The sequence below is a fragment of the Miniopterus natalensis genome, chromosome 12, assembly GCF_054644295.1.
Source record: "Miniopterus natalensis isolate mMinNat1 chromosome 12, mMinNat1.hap1, whole genome shotgun sequence".
Taxonomy (NCBI): domain Eukaryota; kingdom Metazoa; phylum Chordata; class Mammalia; order Chiroptera; family Miniopteridae; genus Miniopterus; species Miniopterus natalensis.
In genome coordinates, this window is record NC_142092.1 from 55,241,653 (window position 1) to 55,262,123 (window position 20,471).

At 47.0% G+C, this 20,471-nt stretch overlaps 1 protein-coding gene across 10 annotated transcripts in view; it reads left to right on the plus strand.

Annotated features, from left to right (window-relative positions):
- ZNF462 (zinc finger protein 462) overlaps nucleotides 1–20,471 on the plus strand; it is a 132,021-nt gene that overhangs the window by 51,846 nt on the left and 59,704 nt on the right. For 6 of the 10 annotated variants that reach the window (XR_015715415.1, XR_015715416.1, XM_087822802.1 and 3 more), the window contains exons 2-7: nucleotides 2,913–3,162; nucleotides 3,714–9,319; nucleotides 10,075–10,227; nucleotides 11,782–12,068; nucleotides 14,317–14,435; nucleotides 18,257–18,448. Coding sequence is in view for 8 of the 10 variants with exons in the window: in XM_087822802.1 (XP_087678928.1) it covers nucleotides 2,943–3,162; nucleotides 3,714–9,319; nucleotides 10,075–10,227; nucleotides 11,782–12,068; nucleotides 14,317–14,435; nucleotides 18,257–18,448 (6,577 nt within the window). In the remaining 2 variants the exon portion in view is untranslated. Of the gene's footprint in view, nucleotides 1–895; nucleotides 1,805–2,912; nucleotides 3,163–3,713; nucleotides 9,320–10,074; nucleotides 10,228–11,781; nucleotides 12,069–14,316; nucleotides 14,436–18,256; nucleotides 18,449–20,471 lie in introns of those variants that run through there. The other 4 variants (XM_087822804.1, XM_087822806.1, XM_087822801.1 and 1 more) reach the window with 4 other exon arrangements.

The following is a 20,471-nucleotide window of genomic DNA, read 5'->3' on the forward strand; positions in this document are numbered from 1 at the left end:
GGAGATTAACCTCTTCTAAGGCTCTGAGCTATTTTTGAGGTAGAGGCTGCAACAACATTAAAGCTAGAACCCATTAGGAAATCACTGTCATCATCTCTTCTTTTTCCAAATCAGCGGCTTTTTTTTCTCTTCTTTTTCTGATCTCATAACCCTTTAATCTCCTTTGTAGCATAACAAGGAGACTGTTGGTTTGTTTGCATCCAGCGAAGTTAGAATCCTTAACAGCTTCCAAAGACACCAAGGTGTCGGAGCACTGCACAGAGAGATGAATTTCATCTCTGGGTGGATGACTTAACGCTGAAGGTGCCCTGCTTTCCTTGTGCAGAACCGTCATTTGTGTTGATGTTGTGCAAACCAGGCTCCAACTTTTCCAAGAGACACAGCAGAAAGGCTTTTGTTGCATTATTTCTAAAGGCTTGAAGTTTCGAAGGGAAGAGATTTTGTTTTCCTCCCGGCTATACAATGGAGCTTTCAGAGAACCTCTTTTAAAAGGAATAGCTACAGCCTTTGTGTGGAAGGGTGTGTCTGTTGGCAGGGTCTGCTGATGCAGACAGACTGGCTGGTGATTAACAAAGGTCATTAGACTTTGGAATCTGGCAAGCAGCGTCGGATGGTATGTCTTCTGCGTGTGTGGAAGGACGACTCCCAAGAAGCCAAAGCATTCTGGAGGTTCCCCCACCCCACCCCCAAATCCTGCCGGAGAGCAGGGTCTGGTCCAGGGTCGTCCTGTAATAACCAGAGCTCTGCTGGGACTAAGGGACAAGCATATCAATCATGGGATGGATAATAGAACCTTTGGAGATCTTGGTGCATGACATTTGAGGAAGAGAGAGGTGCAGCTTTTTCGGAAAGGAATGAAAACAGTCCGTTCTTTGTTGGGAGGAGAAGAGCCTAGGAGGAGCCCAGGCTGCTCTTGGAGGCTCCTTGCGGATTGTGAGCCCAGCCGAATCCAGAGAAGCCATGTCGTGCTTGGAGCTAAAATGGCTCCTCCGAAGCTCAGGACGAGGGCAGCTCAGCGAGTCTTAGAGCTCCAGTGACGCAGGAGCTCCTATCTCTTGAAAGTGTGATAAACACATTCAGCAGAGCTGTGGCTTGTTTGGCTGAGATGAAAGGACTAAGCTTGGGGGATGGGGAGTGCACACTGGATGATCTGCTCTTTTTTTTTTTTTTTTCTTCCCTGTGAAGTGTTCTAAATGCAGGAGTCGTCTGCACCATGGAAAAATTTGTTTTCAGGTCTAATGGACTGTGCGAAAGAAGTGGGGTGGGGCCTGGGTGACTGCTGTAATTTGATCCAGAGCTGATAGCAACCCTCTTCCACACAATTTGGGTTGGTGCTTAGACGTAAAAGCTTGTGTATCTGGAATATTGAGACTTAGATAGCTGGAAAGGCCCTGGTGCACAGTTCAATGTTTATTGAAAAAGGAGAAATTGCCCAGGGAAAGAAGAGGAGGTGAATACCTGCGTCTCACTCTGCAAGCTCCGTCTGTCCAGAGCTGGACTTGCCAGAAGTTATTTTAGAAGGCGATCAGCAGGAGCGTTCTTGCATAGAAAATCCTCCTGCAATGGCTTCTTTTACTCCATGGACATCTCACTATACTTTGCTCTCCTGCAGAAATAGTGTATCTTTTCCAATGAAAGCTGAGAAAATTGTCGCACAATGGAAGTATGGGAAGATTTATTAGTTCTTGGGCATCTGGTTCTAGATTGCAGTGACTCAGTAGAGTTTGCAAGACTGAGCTCCATGAAGTAGCTCACTCATAAAGATAACAACTGGATATCTCGACTCAGAATATATGTTAAAATAGTAAGGCGGCCTATACCTTCTACCTTTTAAACTTCTTAATGGTGGGACTCTCCACTGAGCTAGTGTGAAGCTATCTATATATTTCTGTCCCATAATAAATAGCAGAGTTAAGGTAGCTGGGCAAATTATTTTTTTTATTCTATATCAGGTTCGCAGCTTTTTTTTTTTTTTTTCTGTGTCCAAGTATACACTTCACATTTATAAAGGTGAGAGATCGGAAAAGATAGTCATGACTTAGAAGCCCCAAGTTTCTGTCTGTTGCCTTCATATAAATTGAGGCACCAAGGTGCAACTTTAAACAAGAAACTGGATTGCCATCTGAAAGTTGGTTGTTTGAGAACCTCATGAGAAATATTTTATGACCTAATTAGATTGGAGAAGCTGTTAGGTTATAATTGGTGAGTAGTAAAAAGCAAATAACCATTTAGCTCATAAAAGAAAAAGTGCCAACTAAAGTGTTTGGGGAAGGGAGGAAAGAGGTGTATCCCGATGTTGGTTAAGATGTTAAATTTAAATAATAAAATTACTTTTTAAATTTTTATTTTTTCAAATGATTAAGATTAAAATGATAAAAGGTACAATAAAAGCTCTCTCTACCACCACTCTGAGATTCAATACTGTTTCACGATTTAGTGGTAAAGCATCAGTGTTAAAATATTTAAGTAGCAAATAAAGTTTGAAACTTTTCCTTTTTTCTGGATGGACACCCTCTGTACTTCTGAGAAGGTTCTAGTTCAAAAAAGAAAATGGGTCCAGGCCAGAACCAGAGTCAGAATTAACTTACCAAGGAATTTGAATTCGGTCAAGAAATTCAGAAACTCCTAAAACTTTGGAAGTTTCCTTGACAAATGGCATTTAAAGATACATTTATATCAAGCCATTAAAAGCTTATCTGTTTTTTTTTCCCCTTCTTTGAAGTTATGAAGTCAAGGACAACATCCCTGTTATGTCTGATTGCCTTCTTTTGGCCAGCGTTCCAACTGGTAGACTTTAGTAAGCAAAATCTGCCGATATTTGAAGTTATTCCATTAATGACTTCCAGCCCCATCAACTTGGGGGTTGCATTCCCTGCCTTTCTTAAGATGTTTCGTTGTGACTTGTGCCACAGGTCCCTGATGTGAGAGGGTAGACCTCGATCATGGAGGTGCTTCAGTGTGATGGCTGTGACTTCAGAGCCCCGTCCTATGAAGATCTCAAGGCACACATTCAGGATGTCCACACGGCATTTCTGCAGCCAACTGATGTTGCCGAAGACAATGCGAATGAGCCACGATCCGGGTCCATGAATGCCAGTAATCAGACCGAGGTGGAGTTTTCTTCTATAAAGGATGAATTTGCGATTGCAGAGGATTTATCAGGTAAATCTAGACTCAGCTCAGCGTATCTGATATATTTTAGTGTTCTCATCTATTTTGTGTCGGTGGCCTTGCTTCTTAATATACATGGCTTCTATTCTACAGAGTTTCTCGCTCTTTTGAGCCATTTTTGTGGTTTGGGCATTATGTTTCTCTTCTTAAGTTCCTAGGTTATTGTCCTGTCAGCTTCCTTGTGCCTCTTAGTTTTTTTTCCATTTGGAAAACAAGGTATCTTCTCTGAAAGTTCTAGAATGGAGATGGCAGTTGGTGAAACTCATGCTTTCATAGCTGTATGGCACATTAATAGAGAAGAGATGAGAATTGTACCTAGAGTTGAACACCTGCATCTTAAGTCCGTGAGAAGCAATATGTGTATGTTCATTAATGCTTCATTAATATTCTTCAGAGCCTCATCTTGAGCTGTTAGGCCTTTTTAGTATGATGTTTATTAATGAAGAATAATTGAAAAGAAAAATTGATTTACATGATTGCATTTCTTAAATCTTTTTTGCTTTGCTTTGCTTGTCCCACTTAACCTTATGTTTTCTCTTTAGGTCAAAGTGCTACTGCATTGGGGACCGGAAGTTACTATGGCCACAGTACAGGATATTACGGTCAGCATGTTGCCCCTAATCCCAAGCCAACAAACAAGTTTTTTCAATGCAAGTTCTGCGTACGCTACTTCAGGTCAAAAAACCTCCTCATTGAACACACCAGGAAGGTCCATGGGGCTCAAGCTGAAGGGAGTTCAGCGGGACCCCCTGTTCCAGGATCCTTAAATTATAATATCATGATGCATGAGGGATTTGGAAAGGTCTTCTCTTGCCAGTTTTGCACATACAAGTCACCAAGGAGGGCGAGAATAATGAAGCATCAGAAAATGTATCACAAAAACAATTTGAAGGAGATCACTGCTCCCCCTCCCGCCCCTGCTCCCATGCCAGACCCTGTGGTCCCGCCTGTGTCCCTGCAGGATCCCTGCAAGGAACTGCCTGCAGAGGTTGTGGAGCGCAGCATCTTAGAATCTATGGTCAAGCCTTTGACCAAGTCTCGAGGCAACTTTTGCTGTGAGTGGTGTAGCTACCAGACCCCGCGCCGAGAACGCTGGTGTGACCACATGATGAAGAAACACCGTAGTATGGTCAAGATCCTTTCTAGCCTCAGACAGCAGCAGGAAGGGACAAATCTACCTGACGTGCAGAACAAGAGCGACCCCAGCCCCCCTTCCAACTCCACCTATCTGTCCATGAATGCTTCAAGCCGAGAGATACCCAACGCCAATGTCTCCAGCTTTAGGGGCTCCATCAGCAACTCCATCATGAGACCCAATTCTTCTTCTACTTCCAAGTATTCGCCCATGTCTTACCCTCAGATGAAGCCCAAGTCACCTCACAATTCTGGCCTTGTTAACTTGGCAGAGAGATCTCGTTACGGGATGGCCGACATGACCAATTCTCCTGCTGACCTGGAAACGAACAGCATGCTGAATGACTCTAGTTCCGATGAAGAACTCAATGAGATAGACAGCGAGAATGGTTTAAATGCTATGGATCACCAGACATCAGGCATGTCTGCAGAGCAGCTGATGGGCTCGGATGGCAACAAACTATTGGAGACCAAGGGGATTCCGTTTAGAAGATTTATGAACAGGTTCCAGTGCCCCTTTTGTCCTTTCCTCACCATGCATCGGCGCAGCATCTCCCGCCACATAGAAAACATTCACTTATCTGGAAAGACAGCTGTCTACAAATGTGACGAATGTCCGTTTACTTGCAAGAGCTCATTAAAACTGGGGGCTCACAAACAGTGTCACACGGGTACAACGTCAGATTGGGATGCTGTGAATTCGCAGAGTGAAAGCATTTCTTCCTCACTGAATGAAGGTGTAGTGTCTTACGAGAGTTCAAGCATCAATGGTAGGAAGTCAGGGGTCATGTTGGATCCCTTGCAGCAGCAACAGCCGCCACCGCCACCACCACCACCACCACCACCTCCGTCACAGCCTCAGCCACCCCAGCTACAGCCGCCACATCAGTTGCCACCCCAGCCCCAGCCCCCACCGACGCAGCAGCCACCGCCCCCCGTGCAAGCCCCACCTCTGCACCCTTACAAATGCACGATGTGTAGTTACTCCACCACCACCCTGAAAGGGCTAAGAGTCCATCAGCAGCACAAACACTCGTTCTGCGACAACTTGCCAAAATTCGAGGGGCAGCCCTCCAACCTCCCATTGGAAAGTGAGACAGACAGCCACCCCTCTTCCAGCAACACTGTGAAGAAAAGTCAGACCTCAATTCTTGGGTTGTCCTCCAAGAACAATTTTGTAGCTAAGGCCTCTAGGAAGCTCGCTAATGACTTTCCTCTAGATTTATCCCCCGTGAAGAAGAGGACTCGGATTGATGAGATCGCAAGCAACCTGCAGAGCAAAATCAACCAGACCAAACAGCAGGAAGACGCCGTGATCAATGTCGAGGATGACGAAGAGGAGGAGGAAGACAACGAAGTGGAGATCGAGGTGGAGTTGGACCGGGAAGAAGAGCCAACAGAGCCAGTCATGGAGGTGCCCACTCCCTTTTCAGCCCAACAGATTTGGATGAGAGATGCCGGTGAGCCCCCGAAGGAGCCCAACTTCAGAAACGTCACCCACGATTACAATGCCACCAATGGGGCTGAGATCGAGCTCACGCTTTCTGAAGATGAAGAGGATTATTATGGCTCCTCAGCAAATTTGAAAGATCACCAGGTTTCCAATACCGCTCTGCTGAACGCCCAGGCTCCTATGTATGGAGCCGAGCACAATAATGAAAGTACAGACTTTAGTGACTCTGGAAGGCTTTACTATTGCAAACACTGTGACTTTAACAACAAATCTGCCCGGAGTGTCAGCACCCACTATCAGCGAATGCACCCCTACATTAAATTCAGCTTCAGGTACATCTTGGACCCCAACGACCACAGCGCGGTGTACAGGTGCCTGGAGTGCTACATCGACTACACCAACTTCGAAGATCTTCAGCAGCACTACGGCGAGCACCACCCCGAAGCCATGAACGTCCTCAACTTTGACCATTCGGACCTGATCTACCGGTGTCGGTTTTGTTCCTACACAAGCCCGAATGTTAGAAGCCTGATGCCGCACTACCAAAGAATGCATCCCACGGTGAAGATTAACAACGCGATGATATTCTCGAGCTACGTCGTGGAGCAGCAGGAAGGGCTGAACGCGGAGTCCCAGACGCTGAGGGAGATTCTGAATTCGGCGCCCAAGAACTTGGCGACATCCACGCCCGTGGCTCGTGGTGGCGGCATGCCAGCTGCGTTTAATAAGAACACTCCTTCAAAGACCTTTCCTCCAGAATGTGAAAACCAGAAGGACCCTTCCGTTAACACCGTGGTCGTTTACGACTGTGACGTTTGCTCGTTCGCGAGCCCCAACATGCACTCTGTCTTGGTGCATTATCAGAAGAAACACCCAGAAGAAAAGGCTTCCTACTTTAGGATCCAGAAAACCATGCGAATGGTGTCTGTGGACAGGGGCTCTGCCCTTTCTCAATTATCATTTGAGGTGGGTGCTCCAATGTCTCCCAAAATGTCCAACATGGGTTCCCCACCCCCCCCACCACCCCCACCACCAGACCTCAGTACTGAGCTTTACTACTGCAAACACTGTTCCTACAGCAATCGGTCAGTTGTGGGAGTGCTTGTCCACTACCAGAAAAGACACCCAGAAATAAAGGTCACTGCCAAATATATCAGACAGGCTCCTCCCACAGCTGCTGTGATGAGAGGGGCCGAGGGGCCCCAAGGCTCCCCTCGGCCGCCAGCCCCCATGCAACAGCTGAGCCGCAGCAGCTCCGAGAGGGATGTGCCCCCTGTGGAGAATGAGATGTTCTTTTGCCAGCACTGTGATTATGGGAACCGGACGGTCAAAGGGGTACTCATTCATTATCAAAAGAAGCACCGAGATTTCAAGGCCAACGCGGACGTGATCCGGCAGCACACGGCCACCATCCGAAGCCTCTGTGACCGGAACCAGAAGTCCGCCAGTTGTGTGCTCGTTGCCCCGTCCAGTGTGGAGCGGGACAGAACGAAGCTGCGAGCGCTCAAATGCAGGCAGTGCTCATACACCTCCCCCTACTTCTATGCACTGAGGAAGCATACCAAGAAAGACCACCCCGCCCTGAAGGCCACAGTCACGTCCATCATGCGGTGGGCATTTCTAGATGGCTCGATAGAAGCTGGCTACCACTGCGAGTGGTGCATCTATTCCCACAGGGAGCCCAGTGGTTTGCTCCTGCATTACCAGAGGAGGCACCCCGAGCACTACGTGGACTACACCTACATGGCCACCAAACTCTGGGCCGGGCCAGACCCATCCCCTCCCTCTCTCATGATGCCAGCTGAAGCCAAAACCTACCGATGCCGAGACTGTGTTTTTGAAGCTGTCTCCATCTGGGACATCACCAATCACTACCAAGCGTTCCACCCCTGGGCCATGAATGGTGATGAGTCGGTGCTGCTGGACATCATCAAGGAGAAAGATGTTCTCGAGGACCCCCTCCCTTCATCCGAAGAGTTAGTGGGCCCTGTGAATTGTGAAAGCAGTATGCCCGTGCCACTCCCCGAGCAGGAAGCTGAGTGCCCGGAGGACGCCAGGCTTTCCCCAGAAAAAAGCATCCAGCTCTCGTCAGCCAACCCCGCCATCTCCTCCACCCCGTACCAGTGCACGGTGTGCCAGTCCGAGTACAACAACCTGCACGGCCTCCTTACCCACTATGGGAAGAAGCACCCTGGCATGAAGGTGAAGGCTGCCGACTTTGCCCAGGACATCGACATCAACCCCGGCGCCGTCTACAAGTGCAGGCACTGCCCCTACATCAACACCCGCATCCACGGCGTCCTGACCCACTACCAGAAGCGACACCCGTCCGTCAAGGTGACCGCCGAGGACTTTGTGCACGATGTGGAACAGTCCGCCGACATCGCCCAGAACGACGTGGAAGAGACGAGCAGGATCTTCAAGCAAGGGTTTGGCGCCTACCGCTGCAAACTGTGCCCGTACACGCACGGCACGTTGGAAAAGCTCCGAATCCACTACGAGAAGTATCACAATCAGCCTGAATTTGATGTCTTTTCCCAGTCGCCCCCGAAGCTGCCAGTGTCCCTCGAGCCCGAGATAACCACTGAAGTGAGCCCCTCCCAAGTCTCCGTCACCGAGGAGGAGGTGGGAGAGGAGCCCATGTCCACTTCTCACTTCTCTACCTCGCACTTGGTCTCCCACACGGTATTCCGGTGCCAGCTCTGCAAGTACTTCTGCTCCACCAGGAAGGGCATCGCCAGGCACTACCGCATCAAGCACAACAACGTCCGCGCCCAGCCCGAGGGCAAGAACAACCTCTTCAAGTGTGCCCTGTGTTCCTACACCAATCCCATCCGCAAGGGGCTGGCGGCCCACTACCAGAAGCGCCACGACATTGATGCCTATTACACCCACTGCCTGGCGGCCTCCAGGACCATCAGCGACAAGCCCAACAAGGTCATCATCCCGTCCCCGCCCAAGGACGACTCCCCGCAGCTCAGCGAGGAGCTCAGGCGGGCGGTGGAGAAGAAAAAGTGCTCCCTGTGCTCCTTCCAGTCCTTCAGCAAGAAGGGCATCGTGTCCCATTACATGAAGCGCCACCCAGGGGTGTTCCCCAAGAAGCAGCACGCCAGCAAGCTGGGGGGCTACTTCACCGCTGTCTACGCCGACGAGCACGAGAAGCCGGTGCTGCTGGAGGAGGAGGAGAGAGGCAGCTTCGAGAAAGCCGAGGTGGAGGGAGGTGAAGCCCAGGAGATGGAGTGGCTCCCGTTCCGCTGCATCAAGTGCTTCAAGCTCTCCTTCAGCACGGCCGAGCTGCTGTGCATGCATTATACTGACCACCACAGCCGGGACCTGAAGAGGGACTTCGTCATCCTGAGCAATGGCCCCCGCCTGCAGAACTCCACCTACCAGTGTAAGCACTGTGATAGCAAACTGCAGAGCACGGCGGAGCTGACCTCACACTTGAACGTTCACAATGAGGAATTCCAGAAGCGTGCCAAACGTCAGGAGAGGAGGAAACAGCTTTTGAGCAAGCAGAAATATGCAGATGGTGCTTTTGCAGATTTCAAACAAGAGAGGGTAAGGATATGTTTTGATTTCCCTTCCCCCAGGAGGCCTCTCAGCACTGGTGCCCACATGCACTTCTTCGCTGCCAGCCAAACTGCTACAGGCTTCCTAGCGACTTAGCTTGCCAGAGAGCTCCATAAGTCAATTAAACATTTCGAGCTTGATTATCCCCATTCTATGCTCACTCTTCTCCACGGTCCTGTGCCCCTCCCACTCACTCCTCCCGAGGCTCCCCCGGGGAGGGTTGGGTTGGTTTCTCCGTATCTCTCTCTGCCAGTAGCCTTATCCGAAGCCTAGGTCCAGGACGACGCTCGCTCTCTTTCCTAAGGCAGTTGTGGGCTGTCTCTTGGTCTCATTAGCGCTTCTCAGCCATGTCTCGGTCTGCAGCGTTGCCACGCGAACCTAACATCTCAAGGAGTAGAGTTTTGTGTGCGTGTCAAGAAGCTCACTAATGGCGTAGCTATGCAACGTCTCGCCTGCGTAGTTGAAATGGGTTGCAAGCCAGATCACTTGGTGGCCGTGACGCCGAGGCTTCTGCACAGAAATCTTCTCACAAGTCGTAACGTACTCGGGTTCCAGAGACTTTGCATAGTAGGCAGTGTGCCACGACTCTGACGAATGTGTTATGTAAAAAATAACTCACGTATTGTCTCCCTTGGTTTTTAACCTGCTTTAAAATAAAACCTGCTAGTAAGCTACAAGAATGAATGCCAGCCGTTGAGGGAGGGCTCGGAGTACTACTGATGGCTACCACTGTATTTTACCAGCCTTTTGGTCACTTAGAAGAGGTGCCAAAGATCAAGGAGAGGAAGGTGGTGGGCTACAAGTGTAAATTCTGTGTGGAAGTGCACCCGACGCTCCGAGCCATCTGCAATCACCTGCGAAAGCACGTCCAGTACGGCAGCGTCCCCGCCGTGAAGGTGAGAACTGGGAAGGTCTGGATGAGCATTCCTGTGCGTGAGCCATTCGAGTTACTCATTAATCCCGTTGCTCAGAGCAGCTCAGGAGAGGGCGTCCGGAGTGTGTGCATTCCTGAGTTATGCTCAGATCGGTCTGGCTTGTTTTGATTTCTTTGCAGGTTGGATCTCCCTCATCTCGTGTGTCTCAACCCGGTCGCGTTACGATCTGGTTCCCTTCCACGTGGATAGTTTGGTGGAAACAGAAGATCTGGGCCCCTTGGTGCAGGAGGCTTTGGGTCGCCCTTCTCTTCTGCATTTAGTGCCGTTAGGTGTTTGCTCTTCCGAGCGGCCCAAGCTCTTGAGAGGAATCAAGTGGGTTCTGTTCCCATCATCTTCGGCTCCTCCCACTGCCTGACTTCTTACTGTTCTTTCTCATCAGCCTGGCGATGCAGAGTCCAGGAGAATCCATCCGTCTTTTACTTATCCTGGGTCCTCTGAGGAGCGGGAGAGACACTAAACCTAAAACTAAAAGCCTTAAGTCACAGTTGGCCCTGAGAACCTGTTGACCTGACTTGTCTCCCATCTCTTCTCCCTGCTGTTACTGACAAGTGCTGTCCCTCTCCCCCGACCTTTCATTTTCATAGGCCGCCTGTTTTGAACATCTTAAGCCTAGTAGCGGCCACTGTTCCGATAAGCACGCTGCCTCCCCTGCCTTCCAGGACATGTCAAAGCACTTGTCATTTCTGAGCGGAAAAGTTAGTTCAGGGCTCTGCTCGTCCTCTCTGGATATGTGAATATATTTTCGCCATCCAGCCCTGTTTGTGTCCTGTTCTCCAACATGGTGTGGAGGCAAAGCTTCTGCTTTTCTCCTCTGAAGACTGAAGCAACCTGGCCGTTGGCAGAGCAGTGGCACCCGGGGGCAGCAGTGGTCGGCGTTTTCCCTGCCACTGTGCTGTGTCCCAGCCTTGGACTCATTCAGGGGAGACAGAGTGGCTCTTCCTCTAATCAGTAATCCAAGGAGCCACCTCAAAGCAGGAGTGACTTAAAACCAGGCTGCAGTGTAATTTTTTGAATTGATTGTATAGCAACCTTCAGGCAAGGGCTGAAGTCGCCGTCTGTGGGGTAGGGATGAGCATGAGGGCCAGAGGGCAGGATATTTCACTTTCCTTTATTTCCCAAGGATGCCCAAACTACCCAGCTTGGGTCCCTTCCTCCTTTCCTTTTTCTTTCTCTGAGCTGAACCCTAACCCTGCTTTATGTCAGTTCAGGTGAGATCGCAATTTGAATTTTTTTTTAAGATGGGAGATAAGTGAGCGAACCGTCTTCCAAGTGGGGGAACCCTTCTCTCCATATTTCCCAGGCAGTAGCACCCTGTGTCCGGATATGATGCCCCAAAACCGCCACCACTGCATGACGAACGGCCGTCGGTTTTGCCATGCCTCTGGGGGGCGCCGGAGAGGCAGGGAAGGCAGCTGATGAGTGTGGGAGAGTGAAGGGAGAGGAGGAATGCTGGGGCAGATGATGATGGATATTTATTTTGTTGGTGGGGCATGTGTGTGTGTGTGGTTCTCTTAGCAGGAGGCTGAAGATCCTTCCCACTTATTCCTGGATGGATTGGAAGCAGCCAAAGATGCAAGTGGCGGCCTGGTGGACCGGGTGGATGGTGAACACTGCTTGCTTGATGGAATGTTGGAGGATGAGACCCGGCCGGGGGGATACCATTGTAGTCAATGTGACCGAGTCCTGATGTCCATGCAGGGGCTGCGTTCTCATGAGAGGAGCCATCTGGCCCTGGCCATGTTTACCCGCGAGGACAAGTACAGCTGCCAGTATTGCTCCTTTGTCTCTGCTTTCAGGCACAAGTAAGTGCTATCGAGGGGTCGCAAGTGGTACCTGGGAGGAGGTGTCCTAGCGGAAGACAGCTAAGTGAGGGTGGGAGAAGCTTGGAGGAGTAAGCAGGTGCTGCTTATGGTTCACGGCTGCTGTCTAGTTGGCTGTTACCTTGAACTTCATCTGTTAAATGGGGCTAAGAACAGGAGATGGCTTGGTTGATATTAGATTTGACTAATGCAGGCTTTTTTTTTATGATAGTTTTGGAGGTATGGCTATGATTTACACAAAGAAAGATCAGAGAGTAGATAAGTTTACTGGTACATCTGTCAGAATTCACCCAGAACCTAAGTCATCATTTGAGGGGTAAGTTCCGTTTGGGAAATTGAGTGACTAGGAGGTAAAATTAGGACCATTAACCTAACAGTCCGTGATATTTTTAAAAAGACCTTGAAAGGTAGGTAAGTTGATGGGTGCCAAAGAGATGCTTGAAGTTCAGGGTGGTTGAGGAGGGGGAGCTTCCCGCTTTGCTCGCCATGGCTTGGAAATTGTAAATTTGGGCGTTTTGTGTAAGGCTTTTCAGGGGGATGAGAAGAGGGATAGTTCTAAGAAGAAACAACTTTTTGTTGCCTTTCTCTGCCGAGTGTGTACAAGAGAGAGAAATGTTCTATCCCGTGTTCTGCAGTCTTGGATGAAGGTGACTAATTGTGAGACTGACATGCTGTTTATTTTTATGATAATTGGAAATAAATGATGGGCTGTTTGCTTCTCTAAAAAGACAAAGTGCTAGTTAGTGGATGTGGAAAGGCGAGGGGAGGCAGTGCTTCTGCAGAGGTTAGGACGGGTTATAAACCATTATTATTATTCTGAGCCGAATATCTAATCTTTGTCATCAGATCCAGGCACTGGCATGAAACTTGTGTAGTTCTCATCAATTCCATAAGTATTTTTTTAGCAGCATCTATCACATTCTCTGGCACACAGCAGCACCTCAGTAAATCATTGTGAATAAGTGAATATGGCCTCATGCTAGGCAGGGTGCGGGAGGCTTTGGGGGAAAGTAAAGATGAGTAGGACGTGGTCAGTGTTCTAAGGGAAGGTAGGGCCTAGCCGGGTGAGCGAGCAGACTCTGCATGAGAAGGCACATGTCTTTAAAAAAATGTATGTCAATAAAATGCTATGAAGTTTCAAAGAGGGGAAATGTTACATCACTTTGGAAGAATCAGGAAGGTTTTATGGAGTGAGGAGCATTTGAGTCAAGTCTTAAAGCAGGAAGATAAGACTTGAATCCTTTGGAAAGGACACGTGATATGGAGGAAAAGACAAGAACACAAGCCTGGGGATGAGAGTGAAGCCCCTGGGGACCCAGTTGGTTGTCCATTTTGACTAATCTGTAAGTTATATAAGAAAGGAAAACTAGAAGGTAAAGGCTAGGAGCAGAGACCATATTTGGAGTCTTTGCTCGATTAGTACTTTATAATTTACATGACTAGTAAAGGAAGACTCAGAGGAGTGCAGTCCCAGTAAGGGCTAACATTTATGGAGCCTCACTATGTACTAAGAACTTTGATGTGTGATCTCGTTTCATTCTCAGAACAGCCCTATGAGGTATGGTCCTATTATTATCTCCATTTTATATAAGAAAAGTCAAGGCCTTTTAGTATAGAGAGTTTACATAACTTGCCCAAGGCCATACCGCTTATCAGCCATAGCTGGGATTTGATCCCACGCAGTCTGACTTCTTAGCGCATCCTCTTGAGTTGGGAAAAAAATGATAGGGGAGACCAATGAGGAGGCAGTGATAGTAGCTGATCCAGGGAGTGAGGACTGAATTTGAGGAATGGTTGAGGGAACTGGGATCTGCCTGACTTGCAAAAATGGACTTAATATAAAGGATGAGGGGCAGAGTAGAGTATAGATAGCACACAGATTGTCAGTCTGGTTGGCTGAGAGAATGGTAGTGCCCTTTATTGAAACTAGGAAATGAAAAAGAGAATTTGTTTTGGAGAAAAGAAAACAGGTGGTTTTGGTTGGGGTGGGTTGAGTTTAAGATAGCTAAAGGACACCCGGAGGGAGATGTCCAGAGGCCATTGAAAGGGCTGCCTTGGAGCGCAGGAGAACTGTTTGTTTAGTTGGTAAGCAGCACCACTCCCAAATGAGTCCTTTACAGTGGACTCTAGTTCTCTGGGGTAGTGATACAAATTAGGGCAATGAGAAAATGTTACACAAAGTTTTTAATCCTGTTCTTTTCTTTTTGTTTGTTTGTTTTTCTTCATCAAGTTTGGATCGCCATATGCAAACCCACCACGGACACCATAAACCATTCCGATGCAAACTCTGCTCTTTCAAGTCCTCCTACAACAGCCGGCTGAAAACACACATACTCAAAGCTCATGCTGGTGAGTTGGCATTCGTGATGCACGAGTCTTCTGAGTTTGAAATCCAGTGGACTTCACTGAGTGAAATTTTAAAAGTCTGTTGTCCTACACATGAGAATAAGTTATTCTTGAGATGGTTGCATGTTTAGTTTTGTTTTAATTGAATAAAAAAAAAATGAAGGAATCTCCCAAAGTCAAAATAATGCCAAGCCCACATCACCCATGTCATGGTTGATTCATGCTACTAACAGCTTCTGTTTGTTAAGAGAAATTTCTAAATTCCCGAGCCTTTCTAATGGAAATGCAAGAATTGTTACACCCACTAAAGATAATCCCCAACTAAAATAATGTCGTAATCTTGAGGAAGTTCAAAGGGAACAAAGAGAACTCAAGATGTGTAGTAAGATTTTTATGAGATGCCTTAGATAAAAGATAAGTGACTTTGGGTCATGAGTGTCCTGGAGCTACACCGGTCTCCATCCCTCTATCGTTCCATCTCATTGTGCTTCTCTCAGGCACCCCTTACCTGCTTACGTTCATCATCTGATTTAATCCTCATGACACTTAAAGGGTAGGTGATACTCTGATTCTTTTAAAAGTCGAATCTCCTCCCTGAGTTTCCTCAGCTGAGGTATTTAGATCCTAGTTTGAAAATTTGCAGCTAGAATCCTCATTTATTAGCTTCCCTTGTGTGGTTATAAAACCCACCCAGAACCTGAGTCCTTCCTTCACTTTGGCCATCTCCTCATTTCCTGTGGAAATAAGGTCTTGTCTCTTTGCTGTCTCCCGAGTGTTGGGTCCTGTTGAACTGGCTTAATGCAGTAAAACTACTGAAGTCTTCCAGATGCCCTGGGCCCCACGGGGGTTGGAGGGATGGGACAGGGAGATTAGCCAAATGGGCTTTTTCTCTATCTGTTAGTATTTTTATATCTCCAGGAAAATTCCACTAAAGTTCATGGAGTGAGAGGCTTTGGGGTTCAAGCCATTCTTTGCTAACTGTATATTGTAAATTACTCAGCTGGGACACCGTCCTGGTGTTTTTCCCATAGGCCTCAGCCTTGTCAGAAGCACTTTCGCAGTGAGAGTTGGGTAAATGATTCGGCCTGTAGGAAGGGCTTTGAAGGAGTGCCAGAGGCTGCACACTGGCTCCAGGGCAGAGCTGAAGTGTATGTTCTTGGAGCTGGCCGAGCAGACTGGCCTTCTGTGCTCCCTGGTTGGAGAGAAGGAAGCATCCAGAGAGAGGGAGTGGGGGCAACGTAATTCAGCTTTCTATGCACCTGGGAAGCCTGAGATCCACAAATGGCCCTTAGCCACTGACCGTGGCTTAAAGAAAGCCAATGCATTTTGCAAAGGACTCTTGACTCATCTTGCCTGTTGTAGATGGATTATTCTGTTTTATTTTAAAGGATAAAGAGTCATGTAGACGAACCACATAACCCGGATATAGATTCTCTCTCAAGTTGTGCTACTTAGAACCACTGAACAAAGTTCATATAGCCAGGTTTGGATTAAAAAAATTGAAAAATGGAATCAGCAGAGTAGCGGTATTATATATAATATTATATATTATACAAGGTTGGACAAAAGTAGGTTTACAGTTGTTTGTATGGAAAGTAATACAATAGCCAATAAATAATACTAGAATAAACTCTGTTTTGCATACTCACAACTGTAAACCTACTTTTGGCCCACCCTAGATATGTAGAATATGTACATAATGTGTATATACATAGTACTCATATATAATATTATTAAATCCCATTGTTTGTGGCCCAGCATTGTCCTGTAACTCCTAGGTAATTGTTGGGTGGGCAACTGACGGGTGTCCTTTTTGGATCCTCTGACTTCTTTGAATGTCTGTTCTGCCTTGGGCTGTAGCATGTTGCATAAATCAAGGTTTGTTTCAAGACTTTCTTGGAAATGCAAGCTCTGGGGGTCATCAGTAGTGAAAAGGAAGCTTAATGCAGAACTTGGGATGCTGGTGTCACCTCACATGTGAAACCATTGAGTGGCAGGGGGGTAGCCCTCTCAGCTGGGTGAAGCAAGGGCAAGGTTACCTTCCAGTTCCTGCTTCACTTAGTAAACTGGAGATGTCAGCTCTGCCCTCAGCACCGCCCTCAGGTGTTCACTGGCCCAGAGAACTTTCATAACCATAGAGCCTTTCTTCTTCTCCTGTTCCTCTACTTCCTCCTCTTTCATCTCTTCTGGCTTTTAAATTTCACCTTCAAAATAAATTTTAAAACCCTGGCCGGTATGGTTCAGTTGGTCGAGCATTGTCCTGTGTGTGGAGAGGTCACTAGTTCGATTCCTGCTCCTCCGGGCACATGCCTGGGTTGAGGGCTCGATCCCCAGTAGGGGGCGTGCAGGAGGCAGCCAGTCGATGTTTCTCTCTGTTTTCCCTTCTCCTTTCCTCTCTCTCTAAAATCAATAAAAACATATTTAAAAAATAAATAAATATATTTTAAAAGTACATGTTGATTAGAGAAAATTTGAAAAGGAAAGAAATATAAGCAGTCGTCCAGAATCTTATTTAGATAAGACCACTGTTGTTAACATTTGATAGTCTTTCCTTTCAACCATTTCCTCTATAATTATTTTTAACAATTGTGATTATAATTTAATCTAAAATATATTATGTGTTCCTGTGTATTTTTCTGTGTATTTTATTTTTCTGGGTTATTATAAACTCTTTAAGAAAATGATAATTCATCAAGAACATAGACCCATACTTACTTAATCATTTCCCTATTGTTGGAAATTTAGGTTGTTTCATATCTTTTCAAGCATAAATAAATGTTTATTTCCAAATAAAGCTTTGTACATAATAAAGGATATTTCCTTAATATAAACTCTCAGAAGTAGAGTTACGCACTACAGGCATGACTATCCGAAGCCTATTGTTAGAAAAAGTAAAATTACTTTCTGAGTCGATTGTGCCAGGGTAACATAACAACATAAGCATGCCCATTTCACACCCTCGCTTCTGAAAATGCAACTAATTGAAAAACTGACTTAGGGCAAAGTTAAATCATGCTCTAATTCAATTTAGTCATAGTGATTTGTGCTGTGTTTCAGTGGTATAAAAATACTTAAAAGAAAAATACTTATTCTAACTGAAATATCCTGTTTATTGAAGAAAGTGGAGATACACACACACGTACACACACATCTATACATATACACCTCTCTTATTTTAAAAAAATGACTTATCTTTACTCATTTCTTTATTATTGATTATATAGGAAAATGGAGTTTTATGCTGAGGTTTATGAACTGTTCCAGAAAAAACAAACCCCACTGTAGGATGTGTAGAATCGAGGAGGTGGTGTGTAGTCAGCAGGGACGTGGAGGAGACTAGCACAGTAGGCTCGCACCGAGTGACTGTCCTGGAAAGCCACCGATAGGCCCTGGAAGAAGAATTCGGCGCGTTATTTGCTGCTGATGATGTTAGGCAGCCGTGGGTGAACACCGACCCGGCCGTCTCTAGTATGGAGAGGGAGGAGGCGGATTGGGAGGCCTTCTGATGGGAGGTACCCCAGAGGAGGTAGCACAGACACCTGGTTTCCATCCCAGTGGAGGAACAGCCCATCGGCTCCTCCACGTAAGTAGAGCGTGGAAGGAAAAGGAACCAGGTCACCTGATTATGGAGCTCCTCGAAGAGTTTCCATCCCGAAGGAGTGCTGCGGCTGTGGGAATGGGCGGGGGGTGGTCCGTGCGGGCTCTTAGGCCCTGAAGCTGGCGAAGCTCTTCCATCGAGTGAATTAACCATGCTGTTCTGTTTCCCGCCCCGCCTGATGCCCTCCTTTCCTCTTTTCCTCTTGTCTGTCACCCCCATCCTCCAGGTGAACATGCCTACAAATGTTCCTGGTGCTCGTTTTCCACCATGACAATCAGCCAGTTGAAGGAACACTCCCTCAAGGTCCACGGAAAAGCCCTGACCCTCCCCAGGCCACGAATTGTCAGTCTCCTCTCCTCACACAACCACCACTCCTCCCAAAAAGCTGCCCCGGCCGAAGAAGTGGAAGACTCCAATGGTAAAATGGGCTGCCAGCCAGAGCTAACCACTTCGGGTTGAGGTGGGCTGGGACTAATTGCCAATCATTCTTTCTAGAAGCGTATCTGACCCAAAAACATGATGGTTCAAGTGAAGGAAGAATCATGAAAGGGTTGAAATGGTATAGGAGTTGGAGTTGGAAGGTGTTGGGAACTCGGGGTGCGGGGTGGGTGCCAGCACGCGTGAGCATTGCCTGGGGAAAGAGCAGGATGTGAGGGATGGGCTCGTGTTGGGTTCTTCCACTGTGGTTGTGAGCAAGAAAGAGGGTGGGATACCAGACAGATTTGTTTCTTTGTTTACTTATTTATAGCCTGTCTTGTTCTACATATATATGTGTGTGTGTACACACACACACACACACACACTGGGGTGTGAGATACGTAAGTTAACTACACAGAATTCAGAGTGGGAATGGAAAGGGTGAATGGGTGGGGCAAATGTGTCTGATTGGGTCACAAGGTGATTTAGGGGTAATGCCGTGAGTTTTTCCATAGCTAAAGGATGTTGAGAAAGCATCAGTTGGGAGGAAGGTTTAACTGCCCAGTTTTGGAGGCTCAGAAGAAATACAGGAAGCCATGGAGGGAGGCTCCTCACTGGCAGTGTAACCAAAGCTGGAGGGGGGAGGAAGAGAGATCATTACAGGTGTGGCATAGAGAGGAAAGGGGTCATTTATGGTTTTGATCAGACCAAGAAACTGAGGTGTTTTGGTTACTCAGCTCACCTCAGGTGAGTACAGAATCAGGTATGTCGGAGAGGAGGAAGTCTGCAGATTCTGAGAGGTGCAGAAGACCTTAGAGCTGTTCTCTCCCTTGTCCCTCTAATGCCCAGTCCCTTCCCCAGCATCTCTAATAACCAGTTATTTCCCACTAGCTTGAATACGTCCCAGGTCAGGGAACAGGCTCTTTCCCAAGGTCTGCTGTTACGTTCTTGGGAGGAGCTCAGTGGACTCAAAGAAAGTTCATGGGCTCTTGGGAACAAAGGCTTGGCTTTGAATCTTACTTCTCTCAATGCCAATTATGTTTTCCTGGGCAATCTTAGCTTTCTATACCCACATATAAAATTGGGTACAGATAACTGTTTATCTTGAAAGATAAATGAGAAAAGGTGCACTAATGCGAATTAGGTGAAATGCCTAATACGACATCTGACACGTGGTGTGTCACAAGTGGTCATTTTGTTCCTGTGATTCTCACCCTTTGATTGAAATTCTGGCCTTTGGGACCTTTGATAAGAAGCATGAATTTTGGGTTATTTTTAATGTAAGGGTTTTAAAAATATTGACTTTTCAAGTAACCTGAAGATCTGACAGCCCAACATGTCAACATGGTCTAATTATCAGATTATCGAGGGAGTAAATGAGTGGTTTTTATTCATGAAGTCTATAAGAAGACAACTGTAGGAGGGAGAGGAACGGTAAGTCCTGAGAGTAACAGCTACCTGTATTGAGGCGTAGAACTTGGTGGCCTTTCCTTTCTTTTCAAGTCATTAAACACTATATTACACTCAATGGCTTCTACCTGGTATTCCTGTCTTAAAGGACTTCTGTTTAACAAAGGAGGTTTGTTATGGTGGCTGTGGCTTGTGATGAGGTTAGCATACTATCTCCTCAACTGTTGTGTAGTAGTTGAAAATATAGAAGGAAGTCTGTGTTGTTGTTTTCCGGTTCCAAAGCTGAAGTGGGGGAGAGTACATGTGAAAAGGTACAGAAAATGTTCCCTGTGCATCTTGAGGTCCTGTGTGTTGGAAAAGATTGGTATGTTGCAGCAAAAGGCAAAATACAGTTTCATGTGAATTTAAGATCTTCACTAATATGATTTTTAATGAATTGCTTTCATCTGAAAAGGAAGCTAAGCCTCTGGAGCCATTTGGGTGAAACTGATCTATCCAAACACCATTTCCAGCAAAGACCTTACCTGGGACATTTCTCTCAATGTCATACTTTCCTTTTCCTTTGTCTTTCTCACTTGAAAGGTGGGTCTCAGTCACAGGACAAGGGAATCCCA